Below are 14,092 nucleotides of genomic sequence, written 5' to 3'. Positions count from 1 at the left end.
AATGAGTTTAATTTGAGTAAGGACTCCTCAACTTAAGTTTGTGTTGAGTTAGCTCAAATTTAATGAACAAAGGATTAATCTTTATTTTCATTTTTTCTTGCTAACAATTTTTAGCTTTATTTTCGATGGACCTTAGAATATTATCGTAATTCAATTAGACCCTTTTTGGGCCGGGCTCGAATCCACCCTGAGTGGATTACCCAATTTGATAATCCAATGACATGTCGTCCCTTGCACCAAAACAACGACGACAAAGCGTCTGTAAGTCCAGAACCGAACCGGGCAATATAAAACCGCACATATTTCTGTTAAGATAAGAGCAGAAAGAAGCCGAAAAGGCCGAGGCAGGATCGAAAAAGGCCGCGAAAAGATGGCGGTCGAAAGCGAGAACTCAAAAACTTCGACAAATACAGAAGAACTCCCCGGCACCGGTACAAAAAGCCCAAGCAGTAACCCTAAGGACGACGAAGAGTTGGAGGAGGGGGAGATCGTTGATGATAATGAACCGTCAACCAAACCAACGGCTGTGATTCGTGAGTCGCACCCGCTCGAACACTCGTGGACCTTTTGGTTCGATAATTTCTCCGCGAAGTCAAAGCAAGCCACGTGGGGTAGCTCCATGCGGTCGATCTATACTTTCTCCACTGTTGAACAGTTCTGGAGGTTAAATTTAATCTTTTTTTTTTTTAATTTTCTTCTCTTTTATTTTATTTTTGTGTACTATTTGGAAATAGAAATAGGATGTAGGATATTAGGTTGGTTTCTGAGAAATTGACGCTGAAATTTCTTGTTTTTTGATTTTTCTTTTGTCTTTGTTTGGTTTTGGATGATTGGGGATGTTTTTCGGTTCGGAGAAGAAAAGGAAAGGAAATTGTAATTAGATTTGCGGCTTAAGATTTTTGTGAATTCTTGTTTTGTGGCCTGATTGCTTTTTTTGTAAAGACTGAAATTTTATTTCTAATTTTGTGTTATGCGGCTGTTTTATTTGCCTTGAAATATGAAAATTTGTCATAGGAGACTTCTTGGTTGTTATTGATTAAATTCCCTGCAAATTCATGGTGTCTCTGTTTGACTGGCCCGCTATTGTACACGGTTAGATTTCTGATGTGTCACCTTTTATTTACGGAATCTAAGGGCTGTTGGTCTAGTTGAACTTCTTGATTAATCACAACATCCTGAATGGAATGTCAAAATTTTTTCTCCATTTGGCTTTCAGTGTTATGCACTGAACTATAAAATCAGTGATTATTTTTTTTGGGTATAGTGAGATTTAATTTCTTTTCATCTGGATAGACAAATGACTTCATTTGGACTTACTGAAATGAAATGAGGATGTTCTGTACTAAGAATAGAGGTCCCTTGAAGTTTGTTTTGTGTCATATTTAAGTGATTTGAGTGAAAACATAGCATAATGCTCTTTCAATCAGGAACAAATTGTTGTATGACTATATCTGTCTATCAATAAATAAAATGAGGCATTGGCCTGTTCCTTCGCATTTATAAGATGTTGCTTTTTAGGGTATATAGCCTCTGAGCTGCATCCTTAATGAATAATAATAAACAAAGAAAAATTATGAGCATAATTTTAATTAATATGTTCTCATAGTTTGTATTGTAATGGTTGCTTGTCACGACACTTCATATTTGTTGTCTTATCTGTTACAGTATATGCATACTATCGATTGTCTATCTAAGTTTGTTTCTCAAAAGGTAATGTTTCTTAAAAATTTTCTTTGAATTTTTATTCTGCATTCAGCCTTTATAACAATATAAATCATCCAAGCAAGTTGGCTGTGGGAGCAGACTTCTATTGTTTCAAACATAAAATTGAACCAAAATGGGAGGACCCAATTTGTGCTAACGGTGGGAAGTGGACTTTAATCTTTCCTAGAGGAAAATCTGATCAATGTTGGCTGTATACGGTATGCTTCACACTCTGTGCATCAGTTCCAGTGTATATACCCTTTTGTGAAATATTACTAAATGTGGCCTCAAATGTTCTGCATGTGCTGGTTCAAAGCTATTGGCATTGATTGGAGAACAATTTGATCATGGTGATGAAATTTGTGGAGTAGTTGTTAATGTCAGACCTAGACAGGAAAAAATTGCTCTGTGGACCAAGAATGCAGCGAATGAAGCAGCCCAGGTGACTCTTTCTTTCTGAATGATTAAAATTACCATTTTTTCATCCATATGCCATATGTGATGATAATCCTTGAATTCGTTGCTCTTCCTCAGTAATGGTATAGTTTATTAGCTTCTTATGAGATTGACAGCTTAACTTACATACTGTTTTGACGTAAAATCTTAATGTGGCAGCTAAGCATTGGGAAACAGTGGAAGGATTTACTCGATTATCATGATCCCATAGGGTTCATTTTTCATGTAAGGAATTAATATTTGATATTTTAGTTCCCCAAAATCATCCAGCCTAGTTCATTAAACAATAGCTAGCTACTAATGGGATGCTTTTGGTTTATCAGGAGGATGCAAAGCATGACAGGTCTGCAAAGAATCGGTACACAGCATAAGCTGTACATGGATTACTAGTATACTCTTGATGTAGAATGAGTAGTGGGGCGTGCTTGCTTCCTTTTTAGGATTCTGGAGCAACTTCCTGGTGGGGCAGATGCGTGTATGTTTTGTAGTTTTTTGCTGTTTTGCTATTATAAAATTAGTTACACAAACAATAGCAGTGTGAAAGTGATACTCTAATAACTGAAGATTTTATTTTGGCAATGCACTAGTGTATTTTTTGCATCTCCCATTTGTTTTTTTTTATTAACATAGGAAATGTTTACTCTGGATTAGACAAGGAATGGCATTGCTTGTGTAAAAGAGAGCATTCGTTTGTGATGGCTTAGCCAGAGGCTAAATAACGTATATTACATTTAATCTTGTGTAATAGTCACTGGTATCTGAATACAAATCTGACGACCATTACCTTCCCAACGCGACTCTCCGGGCAAAAAATTCCGGAAATTCACTGGGCTGTTTGGGCCAATGAGGCTTGGCGCTGGAACCAACTCCGTGTCAGCTTGGAATTATGGAACGTTGCAACAGCCACTCTCTCTTTCATTGAGTTCACTGTTGCCCTGTGCTCAATGCTCTTATAAATGCCGTTGCTTACAATCTGTGGATGCAAATTGCAGATAGCATCAGTGGCAGTTTTGCCACGGAGTGAATAAATGAGAGCGTTACAGTCATCTATCGTATGATTTCATAAGTTTAATATATCTTAACATAATCTTGATGTATAGTGGTGACCTGAATTCTAGAAAAGGTTATTTGAATTTGAGAGGTATGGATTCAAAAGGCGATTTTCAAAGAGATCTATGGTGATATCAGAAGGATTAGGCCATTCTGTACACACTAAAATAAATATAATAATTAGGATTATATCCGTTTATTAGTCTAATTTATGAACTTGAGAGACCTATTATAATGCAAATAGACTTATGTGAAATGTGGCCAACTAATACACATGTCGAGTATATGATGGTTAGAGTGTATATAAACGTTACATTAGACTATATGCAAAATAAGGAGTGTGAGTGTATTGAAAAATCAAGTGAGCTAAGCTTAAGAATTCAGACAGAGAGAACAAATAATTTCTTATCCAACTTGTAATATTTTTTATTCATAGCGAAATTTTCTTCATCGTTTGCCCGTGTGTTTTTTTTTTTTTTTATGTTGGATTTTCTATGTAAATACTTCTGTTCTTGTGTTGAGTATCTGTGCATTTTGTTGTTCCTTTTTCTATTGACTTTCCTAACATTTCCAGTCTAAACTCCAGTGAACTTTAAAATTTTTCTGTGTCACGCATCTACTACCACCAAGTAATTGAATTTAGCAATACACGAACGGAGGTTTTTAAATAGTATTTTTAGTTTAGAAGTAAAGATGTACTTCCATGATGTCTCCAATGTTGACTACAAAAGCTTTTGGAAGCAGTGCATCTCCCATCTTTGCGAATTAAGGCTCTGAGTGCCAATGAGCTGATAATAGTAGGGTGAGAGCGTCAGCATCAGAATATGGTGTAAAACCGATGGCCTTCTCTGGTTCAGGGCATGGAGGATAGTAATTCATTCTCATTGATTGAACTCCATCATTGAACAACTCCCTCATCTCTTCACAATCCATCCCCAATGCTTTCGCCATGTAATCTAATATTACCATGGCCAGTTCTTTCACTTCCATGGAATATGCTTCCAACACCTCTCTGCACCAAATTCATGAAGATGAGCATACCCATGCAGTTATGTTCTCAACCTGACAGGCCAACCAGGGAGTAAAATGGGGAAATCTGCCTTTTGAACCAGGCCTTGGAAGTTCGCCCGCCTAGGAATTAGTTGGAACTTCGAATGCATTTGGATAGAATTGTTTCAAACCTTGAGTTCTGACCACTTGTTCGGCCACTACAAAGTGTTATTGGGGCACTCTCACCCTAGAAGCTAGTTGAAAAAATGAGACTTTCCCTTATGTATATATCGACAACCAACGCGGGATACTCAACAAATTTGGCAGATTGAACTGATTGAGAATAAAAAATAATAGGATCTAATTAGCAGAGTTGAATTTGGTTGATGGAGATGAGAGGTACCTGAGATGTGGAGGAAGCTTTTTAAGGAGTTCAGTGTTCCTCAGATTGAGTAGAAGGGTGGTGATGTGAGTCTGAGCCAGCCTGACTCAGATTGACTGCTTCTTCCTCCTGTAACTCGAATTCCATCACTAACAAACAAGCAAGCAGCAGCCACCAGTCAAGTTGGACTTTGACAATGATGAAGACTAGTGATGCGTGTGCAAAACATGGGACGACGAGAGACTTATAATATAATATTCTGTAAAACTTGCCAATATTTTGCAAGCTTGAAGAGATTAAATGGCCTTTTTTCTTTTGGTCTGCTGCAAGGTTGATGCAGAGATTGGACCTGTAAGAGGCTTTGATGAACCATGAAAACCCACCATTATTCAAAAGAATAGAGACGGAAGAGTACTTCAAAAGTTTCTTCTCTGGTAAGCCCAATGGAAAGACAAACTTGGAGTACATAAGATTGAAAATGGTAGTCTTTAAACTCAATCACACACTGACATACCAACCTAACCCAAGAAAGAAACCCAATTAGTTCACTATAAGATTGAATATGAATTTATCTAGTTTGAGTTTAGATAGTTTTGGGTTGAGTTTGAATCAAACTTGCTTAAATTTATGAAGTTGTTAAATTTATTACTTTTCTTCATCTCCATTTTCTTGTTTGATGACTTTTCTTTTCAACCTGGGTGAACCATTGTTGGCTTCAATTGAAGTTTCTGGTTAAAAGCCGAATTCAAGCATACTGCTGTTTGGGTTGGGCTCGAACTCCACCTCTAGTTGATTACTCAATTTCAAAATCCAATGACATGTCGTCCTTGTAGAAAACAAAGACGACAAAGCGTCTGCAAGTCCAGAACCGAACCGGGCGATGCACAATATAAAACCTCACATATACCTGTTGAGACCAGAATAAAAGCCCAACAAAAGATGAAGGTCGAAAGCGAGGACTCAAAAACTTCAACAAACACAGAAGAACTATCCGGCACCGGTACTAAAAACCCTAGCACTAACCCTAAGGACGACGAAGAGTTGGATGAGGGGGAGATCGTTGATGAGAATGAACCGTCAACGAAACCAACGGCTGTGATTCATGAGCCACACCCTCTTGAACACTCTTGGACCTTTTGGTTCCATAATCCCTCCGCGAAGTCAAAGCAAGCCACGTGGGATAGCTCCAGGCGCTCGATCTATACTTTCTCCACTGTTGAACAGTTCTGGAGGTTAAATTTAATCTTTTTTTTTTATTTTCTTCTATTTCATTTTATCTTTGTGGATTATTTGGAAATAAAAATAGGATGTAGGATATTTGGTCGGTTTCTGGGAAATTGAGCATGATTGTTCTTTCTTTTTTATTTTGGCTTTGCGTTCGTTTGGTTTTGGAAAAATGGGGATTGTATCTGGTCCGGAGAAGAAAAGGAAAGGAAATTTTAATTAGATTTGCGGCTTTAGATTTTTATGAATTCTTGTTTTGTGGCCTGATTGCTTTTTTGGTAAAGACTGCAATTTTATTTCTAATTGTGTTATGCGGCTGTTTGATGTGTCTTGAAATATGAAAATTTGTCTTAGGAGACTTCTTGGCTGTTGTTGAGTAAGTTCCCTGTAAATTAATGGTATCTGTGTTTGTCTCTGGCCGGCCAGCGTACACAATTAGATTTTTGATGTGTCACCTTTTATTTACAGAATATAAGGGCTGTTGGTCTAGTTGAACTTCTTGATTAATCATAACATCCTTAATTGAATGTCCAAATTTTTTCCTCCATTTGGCTTTCAGTGGTATGCACTGGACTCTAAAATCACTGATTTTTTTTTTGGGTATGGTGAGATAAATTTCTTTTCATCAGGATAGACAAATGACTTCATTTGGACTTGCTGAAATGAAATGAGGATGTTATGTACTAAGAATAGAGGTCCCTTGAAGTTTGTTTTGTGTCATATTTAAGTGATTTGAGTGAAAGCATAGCATTATGCTCTTTCAATCAGGAACAATTTGTTGTATGACTGTAGCTGTCTGTAAATAAATAAAATGAGGCATTGGTCTGTTCCTTCGCATTTATAAGATGTCACTCTTTAGGGTATATAGCCTCTGAGCTGCATCCTTAATTTCTTACAATGAATAATAATTAAAAAAAAATGATGAGCATAATTTTAATTAATGTGTTTTCATACTTTGTATTGTAATGGTTGCTTATATGACACTTCATATTTGTCGTCTTATCTGTTACAGTGTATGCATACTATTAATTGTCATTCTAAGTTTGTTTCTCCTGGAAATGTTTCGTAAAAATTTTCTTTGAATTTTCATTCTGCATTCAGCCTTTATAACAATATAGATCGTCCAAGCAAGTTGGCTGTGGGAGCAGACTCCTATTTTTCCAAACATGAAATCAAACCAAACTGGGAGGACCCAGTTTGTGCTAACGTGGGAAGTGGACTTTAATCTTTTCTAGAAGAAAGTCTGATCAATGTTGGCTGTATACTGTAGACTTCGCACTCTGTGCATCAGTTCCAATGTATATGCCCCTTTGTGAAATACAAATACTAAATGTGGCCTCAAATGTTCTGCATGTACTGGTTCAAAGCTATTGGCATTGATTGGAGAACAATTTGATCATGGTGATGAAATTTGTGGAGTAGTTGTTAATGTCAGAGTTAGGCAGGAAAAAATTGCACTGTGGACCAAGAATGCAGCGAATGAAGCAGCCCAGGTGACTCTTTTTTACTGAATGATTAAAATTACCATGTATCCATCCATATCACATATGTGATGATAATCTTCCAATTAGTTGTTCCTCAGTAATGGTATAATTTATTAGCTTCTTATGAGATTTGACAGCTTAACGTGCTTACTGTTTTGACTTAAAATCTTAATGTGGCAGTTAAGCATTGGGAAACAATGGAAGGAGTTACTTGATTATCACGATACCATAGGGTTCATTTTTCATGTAAGGAATTAATATTTGATATTTTAGTTCCCCAAATTCGTTCAGCCTGGTTCATTAAACAATAACTAGCTACCAATGGCGTGCTTTTGGTTTATCAGGAGGATGCAAAGCATAGCAGGTCTGCAAAGAAACGGTACACGGCATAAGCTGTACATGGATTACTCGTGTACCCCGGGAATGATCCAGTTTCTTGATGCAGAATGAGTAATGCGGCGTGCTTACTTTTAGGATTCTGGAGCAACCTCCCGGCGGGGCAGATACTTGTTGTATGTTTTGTATCTTTTTGCTGCTCGCGATAGTGGCATGCACTAGTGTATTTTTTGTAATTCCCATTTGTTATTATCTATTAACATAGGAAATGTTCACTGTGTTGATTAGACACGGAATGACATTGCTTGTGTAAAAGAGAGCCTTCATCTGTTTTGGCCTAGCCAGAGGCTAAATAACATATATTACATTCAATCTGGTATAACAATCGCTTGTATCTGAATACAAATCTGCCAACCATGCCCTTCCCCTTCCCTTAAAAAAACTTATTTACAATCTCGAGTCATGTCCCCTTTTTACCTCACTACCAATGTATTAACAAAAGACCTGGAAAATTGGAAAGAAATTCGTATAGGTAATTAAAAAAAATTATTTTCATAAAAAAATCTCCCCTTCTTCCCCATCCCCATTCTGATTTAGAATCTCCTCATCATCGTCCCCCAAATAATCGTTTTTCATAAACAAGCCAATGCGCTCCAGTGTGTTCTCATAATTGCCTACTCTATATGCTCTCTTCGACATTGCTGACCCCTTTTCGCTCTCTAGCATATGAGGGGATAAGCAAAACCCAGTTAGCATTTCAAGTTCCTTCAGAATCTCCAGGTTGTGTTCTATCTCCACAGTTCTTTCCATCTGCATATAAATTGATAAGTAATTTATCTACAAGTAAGCTACTAATGGGCTTAAGGCTTAAACAACATGATGATACAAAAACATTCTAATAAAAGGCTTACCTTTTGCAAGGCAATTCATCAAGCTTAAACAACACGATGATACAAAAACATTCTAACAAAAGGCTTACCTTTTGCAAGGCAATTCGTGCAGCTTCTCTTTCTTTCTCTCGTTGCCTTTTCAACTCAAGTTCTGCCTTCATTCGTGTGGCAGCTTCAGCAGCCTGGATTTGGGCTTCAATCCTAGCCTTCTCTGTAAAAAGTGGAAACTAGATTCTCAACTATAAGTAGAGATATATTGCTCACAATGAACAAAAGAATGGCAGCTACAGGGAAATGATATTGTGCCCGTTGGACATGAGATTTTGCACTAGAGCTACAGAGCCACAAAGCTTTTAAACATGGGACATCACTTCAATGGTCCTTCAAGCTAAATACTGGCAAAGTTTATAGAATAAAACCGGAAGAAACAAAATTGGTTCATAAACACTGAAACACAAAAATATAAAGCTTAAAATAAACGCATTAAATACAAGCTTGGTTTGGAGAAGAATTTATACGGTTCAGGTTTAAACACACTCCTGACCACCAAGGTGTCAAATTTAAAAAGGAACATTTGCAGAAAGGCTATATTAACTTCTATATGAATCCAAAAATTACAATTAGACATAATAAAATAAAGCACTAAGTGGAGTATTTCCTTCCGCGTCAAGCAATTCATCACTCAAAGTAGAAATTAAATTATCATTCTTTAAGCAGCATTACACTTTCAATTACTTCCACGAACAAAAAACAATATTGACTCCTGAATCGTTCACATATTTGTGTTGGCAACAATTCTAGAATTCAGGACCTCTTTAACCACTGTATGTTTTTCAAAGATATCAGTTGTTTTTCAATTTCAATAAGTTCATGACACTTTTGACATAGAACCATCAAATGATCACGGAAAATTCTACCATATTTTCCATTTAAGCCCATAAACTCAACTGAAATACATAAATGATGCTTTTTATCCATGTAACAAAGTCTCAAATAAATAGGGACAAGACATTTGCTTGGGGTTAATAAAACAACTAAATTTTAAAAAATTAAAAAAAAAAAAAAGAATTCACCAGTCCAAAGAAAAGGGTGGTTATTTACACTCAAAATTCTTAAATTTGAGCAAAGCCATAGTAAATTCAGTTTAAAAAAAAAAAAATCATCTTCACCCATTTGAAAACTACTATACAGCATAAAATTTACCACATAAACAGGTAAGAGGTTAGAATACATCACCTTCCCGCTGCCTCCTTTCTAATCTTTCTTTCTCTTGCTGCATCTTCACAGGGTCAGCTTTGTCACTCTTTACAACAACATAAGAGCATGTATGAGAGATACAATCACAGGAGCACCACAGAAACTTGCAATTTGCACAATGGAAATTACCAAAAATTACATCCAACTTAGCTTCCATTTTTATTCTGGAAAAAGAAAATGGAAGACTAAAATTAGGCTTACATGATCAAGAAGTGTCTTCTTCTGTGCTTTAAAAATTGTGTCTGCAAAACGAGTCTTTAGCATAGCAGCACGGAGAGCCTTCTTGGGTGACATTTGTGCACCTAGAACTGATGCTGTCCAATCTACATCAGATAAGCAAAACACAATTTAGTACAAAAGCTTGCTTATTTCCCTCTTCTTGAATGTTGCTCATTGACCTAAAGTTTGACAGGGAGAAATTGATACCTAATCTAGGCATCAGAAAAACTAATTACTAAATACTGACCTTCTGCAGATGAAAAATCTGTTGCAGGAGGTGTAAGCTGAGAACTAGGACATAGATTCCCATCATCCAATGCACTTACAGCCCCTTAACATAATTTCCAATAGCATGCCAGTGCTCAGAACAAGTAATAAACACAAGAATATCACAGTCGAAATAACAATAGATCCTCACCATCAGAATCTGGATCTGACTTGCTCATCTGTGATGTTGATGTGCTTTTTGCTTGGCAATCCTAAATTTAAATCCAATGTCTTGATTACACATTAAGCACAACAGATATCTTTAAACAGAATGTCTTGATTTCACATTACACATTAAAACTTGATTCATTACATTAAACAGAGATCATACATACCAGTTTAGAAGCATCAGCACTACATGCACGGTGATCTCCACTCAATGATCTTTCTGAAGTGATATCTAAGCCAAAGAAATTTACCAGTCTGTCAAAAAATAATTGCAGTATATCCTAAAACAAAGAAGCAAAGAAAACATCAACTAACCACTTGAAGACGCATAAGTTGAATCACCATGAAGGTTGCAATGACAAGTAGTGCTGTCACATTTGCCACATTTTTTGCAGGCAACTGGGCTCAATGGTGGCTTGGCATTAGCAATGCCACAAGCACGTTTACCACCACCATCAGCGCCTATAAGACACATCGCAAATTAGCTCCTGTAAAGAGCCCAAAAGCAGAAACTTTACTCTGCCATTCCATACCTTTTTGTAAATGTTTCCCCTGTGTCTTGATAGAGCAGGTCTGTGATGGTCTAGGATGCTCAACCTAAGAACAGAACATACAAAAGTCATGCACTGCAGATGCATACGTACTTTGGTAGAAATAAAATAACTAAAATTCACATAGTCTAAAAGAAAGCATAACAGATGTAACTGAGCATTATTTTTATTTGGCAATTGTAGAAGTCCAATGTTAACAGTGTATATTGCTTACCTCTGTATCTCTGGTACAAGAAGGATTCCTCACAGCCCTTTCTTCAGCTGTCTTCGACTTCTTTGATGACAAAGAATTATGCAAGGGAGGTGTTCTCGGACAATTATGCGTTGTATCATTGGCTTCCATCATTCTTCCACTTACCACTTTTCCCAGTCCGGCTTTCGGTCTATCATGGGTCCATTTATCCTCCAAGGATTTCCATTTCATAAGAAAGAGATCTCTCAATTCCTCTGCCATTTTATGAACGTTGTTCTCTGGAGGATTATAGAGCATGGCATTAGAAAAAGTCAGCCTGACATCAGCCACAAACTCTTCAGTTACACAGTATATATTTTTATTCAGCTTTGTCTTTATTGTTCCCAAATCCATGGGCATAGATATAACTGAGAAGTAATCAGGTATATTCAATTTCACTGGATCCACTGGTTGATTGAAAACCCAGCCAGCTGAATGGGCCATTAGCGATTTCAAAAGGACAGAACACTGGTAAGTTACACCACGATCCATCTTTCGCCTTTTATCCTTTGGACACTCAATCACATCCTGGGCTTCACGCTTGTTACCAGCTTGTATGAGAGGTCTCTCCTTTGAAGATGCAGAAGCAAACATTCTTTTTGAATCATATGAAGGATGTGATTTACTCATCTCCAAATGCTTACCTTCATTCCCAGGGGTTCTGTGATGCCAATTTTCAGTAACTGTTACCTGCTGCCCATATTCACATGATCGTGTCCCAGGAATTACTTCAAGTCTCTGGGTTCCAAATTTAATCTTCAGCTTCTTCTTAGTTATTACAGCTTCAGCAGCAATCATGGTTGAAACTGCAAAAACTAGCAGAAGGAGCTTTTTATATTTGCTGGATGTCAAACAGTAAAACAGCAAATTCCCTCAAATGACACTGGAAAAAGCAGTGTCCTCCCAAAAGAAAAACAACATGCATGAATCGCTCAACAAACAATCCTGTCACAGATTATTGCAGTAGATAAATATCACAAAAATCATAATGCGGTAACATAGCAATGTAGATATCAAAAGTTCAGTTTAGTAACCAATGATAAAATTAAAAAAGGAACAAATTAGATTTACTAAATCCAAACTCAAAGCCAAAAAAAATAAATTATAAATCTAAGACAAATGCCCGCTTCAATGACAAGAGTAAACATCATCATAATCAGTAAAAAAGTATGAACTTGAAATCATAAAGGATATCCAAGAACACAATAAAGCATACTAGTACCAACTAAAGAATGCAACTCCTATCCCAAAAAGAACTTCTAACAATCCAAGCAGCAAATATGGAGTGAACAGAAAACATCAAACCAAACAAAATCCGACATTGAAACAGGTAAACAAGGATAAAAGCATTGTGGGTTCTGATAAAAATATATTAGGGCAGTCAAGTTAAATATAAAAATCATTACTTAGACTAGATAAAAACCCCAAAATAGAAAAATAGCCTATAACAATAATTTATTCACCAAGAAGAAAAATCTTAGACCTGAATTTCACCAATAGCACACATTTATCCAAGCACCCAAATGAGAAGGAAAGAAATAGGGTTTTAGGGTTCCAAAACTAAAATCATCCACACTCTCAAAAATTAACGTTGACCAAGAGGAAGAAAGAAGTAGGGTTTTAGGGTTCCAAAACTAAACAAACCACATTCTCAAATATAAACGTTGACCAAGATAAATATACATCTTTAAAGACTAAACCGACATAAACCAACAATAACCCTGAAGTTGAATTCTGCATAATCAGACAGAAAAAATAGGTAAACCAGGACAAAGGTAACATGGCTTCTCGTAATAACAATTACGACAATCAGTTAATACTGCAAATTCATTACGTAGAACAGATCCACGCCTAAAAAGGAAAAACTCATACCACCATTTGTTTTACCAAGAACAACAAAACTTAGGGCTCAATTTTGCTAATACCAGACAATTAATCCAAACATCAAAAAGAAAAGCAAAGTAAACTAGTGTTCTAAATTTCCCTAGCCAGCATCCAACCTTGCGAACCAACAAAATTTCTCAAAATTAAACACTGACCCAGATGACAGAACATAACAAATATTAAGATTAACCAACATAAACTTAAAAAGCAAAAAAAAAAAAAAAAAGCAAATCTCAAAACTTCGATTTCTTCTATTCGAACCTCAACATTCAAGAGTATGAATCAAAAGGGTGCTTTTAAAAGAAACAAATATACATGAACAAACAAAATCAGACAGCCTGTTTAGGGTTTTAGAGAACATACCCGAATCGAATCAAATCCGGCGAAAATCTTCAACAAATCGATCGATTCGAAGGGTGAAAACTCGGACTGGGAAACGAGAAGCCCTCGTATTGAACAAATAAGAGAGCTAGAGCGAGAGAAGATGATGGGGGGTTTTGGGTTTTCGAGTGAGAGAAAGCAGAGGATAGGCTAATAACAGTGAGTGAAGAGAAAGAGATCAGCAGCCGTGCATGTCGTCTAGGGTTTTTTATTTTGTTTTATTTTTCGGATTTGGTTGCGGTTTGTCTGACATGTAACTCCTTAGAAATGCAATTAATTACTATTCACTCTACAGTCCACACGTCTCTTACACCGTTTATAGATACCGTGCAGATATCTAAATCAAAACTATTAAATTACCTTTTTACCTTTACATGAATTGGATGACATTTTATTTTATTTTTAAATGTTTTTTTTTTAAGCAAAGAAGCTTATTTCACTACCGCCATTTTTTCCGAATTAAATCAATTATTTTAAATGAATAAAATTTAAAATTTAATAATTAATTTTTCAATCATTAAGCCAAGAGTTTGGATTTTTAAGTAAGTTGTATTTTTAAACATTTTAACGATTATTAAAAATTGGATTTAAATTTGCGTTAAATTTTAATAAAAGTC

At 36.2% G+C, this 14,092-nt stretch overlaps 2 protein-coding genes, 1 long non-coding RNA gene and 1 pseudogene across 7 annotated transcripts; 2 read left to right on the top strand and 2 right to left on the bottom strand.

Moving 5' to 3' along the window:
- The first annotated feature begins 310 nt into the window (after positions 1-310).
- On the top strand, positions 311-2,760 carry LOC123192232 (eukaryotic translation initiation factor 4E-1-like). The gene is made up of 5 exons (XM_044604714.1): positions 311-663; positions 1,757-1,922; positions 2,021-2,146; positions 2,320-2,385; positions 2,484-2,760. Exons 1-5 carry the CDS (start codon positions 371-373, stop codon positions 2,529-2,531), a joined length of 699 nt encoding a protein of 232 aa, XP_044460649.1. The 5' UTR covers positions 311-370; the 3' UTR covers positions 2,532-2,760.
- Positions 2,761-2,803: 43 nt separating this feature from the next.
- On the bottom strand, positions 2,804-5,369 carry LOC123192234. The gene is made up of 3 exons (XR_006496840.1): positions 5,232-5,369; positions 3,910-5,100; positions 2,804-3,133 (listed from the first exon to the last, which is right to left on the bottom strand). It is a non-coding gene; the product is annotated as an uncharacterized LOC123192234 (long non-coding RNA).
- Positions 5,370-5,395: 26 nt separating this feature from the next.
- Positions 5,396-8,011, top strand: LOC123192231 (annotated as a pseudogene).
- LOC123192227 (transcription factor GTE9-like) lies at positions 7,935-13,720 on the bottom strand. 5 transcript variants are annotated; one of them, XM_044604705.1, is made up of 11 exons: positions 13,458-13,720; positions 11,193-12,155; positions 10,961-11,024; positions 10,743-10,889; positions 10,595-10,659; positions 10,411-10,471; positions 10,240-10,323; positions 9,975-10,096; positions 9,753-9,819; positions 8,606-8,727; positions 7,935-8,436 (listed from the first exon to the last, which is right to left on the bottom strand). In XM_044604705.1, the coding sequence occupies exons 2-11, from the start codon at positions 12,006-12,008 to the stop codon at positions 8,179-8,181; spliced, it is 1,806 nt and encodes a 601-aa protein (XP_044460640.1). In that variant the 5' UTR covers positions 12,009-12,155; positions 13,458-13,720; the 3' UTR covers positions 7,935-8,178. The 5 variants fall into 5 exon arrangements, with proteins under 5 accessions (XP_044460640.1, XP_044460643.1, XP_044460641.1 ...); XM_044604708.1 differs by having other exon boundaries at positions 9,975-10,098; positions 10,245-10,323; XM_044604706.1 differs by having other exon boundaries at positions 11,193-12,025.
- Positions 13,721-14,092: the final 372 nt, after the last annotated feature.

Source organism: Mangifera indica, chromosome 12 (genome assembly GCF_011075055.1).
Source record: "Mangifera indica cultivar Alphonso chromosome 12, CATAS_Mindica_2.1, whole genome shotgun sequence".
NCBI lineage: Eukaryota > Viridiplantae > Streptophyta > Magnoliopsida > Sapindales > Anacardiaceae > Mangifera > Mangifera indica.
This window is presented reverse-complemented; position numbering and strand designations above follow the sequence as displayed.

What these genes read in the sequence shown, in the direction of transcription:
- LOC123192227 (XM_044604705.1), bottom strand. Translation starts at nt 12,008, where the DNA reads ATGATTGCTGCTGAAGCTGTAATAACTAAGAAGAAGCTGAAGATTAAA. An exon ending in CTTGTACCAGAGATACAGAG is followed by an intron (nt 11,025 to 11,192) that starts GTAAGCAATATA and finishes TTCTGTTCTTAG; the next exon opens with GTTGAGCATCCTAGACCATC. An exon ending in AACTTATGCGTCTTCAAGTG is followed by an intron (nt 10,660 to 10,742) that starts GTTAGTTGATGT and finishes TCTTTGGCTTAG; the next exon opens with ATATCACTTCAGAAAGATCA.
- LOC123192232 (XM_044604714.1), top strand. Translation starts at nt 371, where the DNA reads ATGGCGGTCGAAAGCGAGAACTCAAAAACTTCGACAAATACAGAAGAA. An exon ending in ACTGTTGAACAGTTCTGGAG is followed by an intron (nt 664 to 1,756) that starts GTTAAATTTAAT and finishes TTCTGCATTCAG; the next exon opens with CCTTTATAACAATATAAATC. An exon ending in CAGCGAATGAAGCAGCCCAG is followed by an intron (nt 2,147 to 2,319) that starts GTGACTCTTTCT and finishes TTAATGTGGCAG; the next exon opens with CTAAGCATTGGGAAACAGTG.